This window comes from Lipomyces japonicus (genome assembly GCF_038497905.1).
Source record: "Lipomyces japonicus strain CBS 7319 unplaced genomic scaffold V1514scaffold_99, whole genome shotgun sequence".
Taxonomy (NCBI): Eukaryota; Fungi; Ascomycota; class Lipomycetes; order Lipomycetales; family Lipomycetaceae; genus Lipomyces; species Lipomyces japonicus.
The window spans coordinates 1-3,053 of NW_027117911.1; the positions used below are offsets into that span (position 1 = coordinate 1).

The 3,053-nt window shown below is 45.6% G+C and overlaps 1 protein-coding gene across 1 annotated transcript; it reads right to left on the reverse strand.

Moving 5' to 3' along the window:
• Window positions 1-296: 296 nt before the first annotated feature.
• Window positions 297-2,374, reverse strand: V1514DRAFT_361185 (amidase signature enzyme; the record flags this gene model as incomplete). The annotated part of the gene is made up of 5 exons (XM_066929698.1): window positions 297-857; window positions 921-1,294; window positions 1,341-1,452; window positions 1,505-2,061; window positions 2,110-2,374. 5 exons carry the CDS (start codon window positions 2,372-2,374, stop codon window positions 297-299), a joined length of 1,869 nt encoding a protein of 622 aa, XP_066780598.1.
• Between the last annotated feature and the right edge of the window lie 679 nt (window positions 2,375-3,053).

Below are 3,053 nucleotides of genomic sequence, written 5' to 3' on the forward strand. Positions count from 1 at the left end.
CCGACCCCGACCCCGACCCCGACCCCCGACCCCGACCCCGACCCCGACCCCGACCCCGACCCCGACCCCGACCCCGACCCCGACCCCGACCCCGATTACGATTACGATTACGATTACGATTACGATTACGATTACGATTACGATTACGATTACGATTACGATTACGATTACACTGTTAGGTTCGAAATTTAATATTTTAGTCCTTACCAGGACAATTTTAAAATTTTATTTATGCGTACGATTACATATACAGATTTTTAATAAAACGCGCACATTCAAGTCACCACAAAAAATGTCTAGAAAACATACCGACCGGTTTTGACGGCCTTAGGCAAGTTTTGGTCGTATGCTACCTCGCGGACCAAGTTGAGAAGCATAAAGTCGCAGCCGTGCGCAGCCTGAATCTCAAGCGCAGCAGGGAATTCTTCCTCGACCAAGCTGACACGACTTTGGTAGCCAACAGTGCCGACAGGAACGACAACTTCGGGACTGCCATTGATCGGCGAGATAAGGTTCCAGCTAAGATATTCAGGCGAGGAGGGAGCGACGCCGTTGGCTGAGTCAGATGTCACAGTGTCACGATACCACGGAACGCCTCCGTTGCCATTGAAAGGAAATACGACGATGGCATCGGAACAAGTTTCGCTGTCGGCCCCAAGAAAATATTTTGCATAAAATGCTTGAAACTCTTTGCGTTCGGCAATTCCCTCGGCGGTTACCGTGGCATTCTGGGACGGATTGGTGCTGCTATCCACGCCATTTTCAGTCTCATACGGAGCGCTCCCATCAAACTTGGCCTCGTAGTCAGCAATAAAAGTGCTTGCCTGCTCACTTGGAGTGATCACTTTGTTAAAAGTCTAGATCGACGTAAAGTCTGTTAGCCATGTCGAGTCCCCGATGATTCAATGAGATCAACTTACATTCTCGAAGTAGGTTCCGATGCTGACATTCTGACCACTATACTCAAGCCAGAACTTGTTGGTGTTCACAATAGTGCGATTGACGCCTAAGAAAGCTTCCAAATGCTGGACATACTCCTCGCAAGGGGCAGTATAGTTGTCAGCAATGGCAGTCCAAAACTCCTCTGGGTATAGAATCTTCGAAGGAAACTTGGTGTAGTTGCTGAAGCCCGACTGGCTGTACATAGCTGCGCCAAAGGTGTTCAAAGAGTCGACATCACGTGCAAAATGACCGGCGACGTCGAATGGACCAAAAGCAGTGTGCGTGTTATTAGTACTATTGAGTGATGAACGAATTCCAAAGACACCATTCAAAGCAGACGGGTAACGCATGGCTAAATTGTGAGTATATGTAGGTTTAACAACAGTAAGATTACTTACAGCCACCGGTATCTTCACCAACAGTATTGTCCAGCCAGTCGTATGCAATTATAGACGAACCTGATCCTGCAGACGAGGCTCCAGGGATTTGGTATGTATCACCGCGAACGTTCTATAGTGATCAGCAAACAAACAATACCTTCCAAAAAATAATTTCAACTTACAACTGGGAGGGAGTAATCCACCCATTGAGCAGAAGTGAAGTAGGCATCGGCAAACATAGAAAGCTTGGTCTTGCCAACAATGATAGCGCCTTGATCTAAGAGGTTCTGAAGTACTCCTGAAGAAACGTTGACCGGAGGATAGGTGATTGCACGTGCGCGACTGCCCATTGTAGTAATCGTGCCCTTGAGATCATATTCGTCTTTAACACCAATTCTGCGGCCAGCAAGTGGCTGCTCTGGGGTCGGGGTGTAAAACAAACGTGACGGCACCGCCACAGAAAGGACTCCATAAGGATTTCCACTGCCAGCATCTAGGGGCTCATAAGTGTTTGGGTCATCAGCCGAGGGAATAGTAGGCAAAAGAAAAGAGTTGGTATAGTCATCATACAAGCGCCAGGCTCTGTGTAGGCCAGTGCATGATGCGAAGTAGGGTCCGTCCAAAAGATTATCACCGCAATCGTTTTCCGCAATAAAAAGAGCTTTAGATCCCACACTTTGAACCCACTCAGAAGCGTCATCAGCTAAATGCACACCGGCTGGTCCCTGAAGATAGAATGCTATATAGATTGTTAAACTATGTTAATAAAAGATTAGAAACTACTTACATGCAAAAAACTCTTCGGAGTAGACATCATCCTTGGCCAAGAAGCTGGAGAGAGTGGTGTTAAGCCAAGCAGCCGTGACAGTTATCTCGGTTGACGTTACAACGGTGACTGGCAATGGCTGATCAACATTAAAATTATGGGCCAACTCCAACTTGGATGGCACATAATAAGCAACATCACCAAGGTGAGCAACAGTCGACGAAGGACGATCCGCGAGGGCGGATAGCACGAAGCTAGCAAAGACAATGAGCCGGGATCCTAGCATGATAAATAAGGAGTAAAAAAAGTTATTAGATGAAGCCGAGAAGTTCAGGCAGGAATCATGATCTTATATACTTCGCACATGAACAGGGACTTTATCAGGCGCCAGCTTTCAAAATACACTTTCCAAGCCCAACTTGGTACATGACTCCGAAAAAAAAACTCAAACGGCAAACCACAAACCGCATTTGGACATGTCAATCAGAGGCTTCATCTGTTTGATGACCTGACTAACTGTATTCGTCTATAGATAAGGTGTGTTGGATTAAGCAAGGTTCGAAGGCTTTCTGGACGCAGCACCAAGATAGCGAAAAAATGGATGGTCGATGGAATCCAACGAATCACATTAGCAGGTTGCAACAATGGTAAATGATAAGGAAAATTTAATGATGCTTCGACAGAGAGCACATTCTGCACATAGGTATAAAAAAAAGAAAAAATTTGGCAAAATTTTCGGCGAGAAAAATTTGGTACGTAGGTGAACCGTGCACTCTTTTGGACTTGTATACCGGCGATCTGGAGATGCATCAACTTTTGCTATGCTAATTAATGGTATACTTTCGTCTTGTTTAACATTCTAAAATACAGGTGGGGTAATTCGTTGCTCAGTGTGATTATTGATCATTATGAAGGGCAAAAGCCAAGCAATTATGGCAGAGTGAACCGAATTGCAGTTTTTTTAA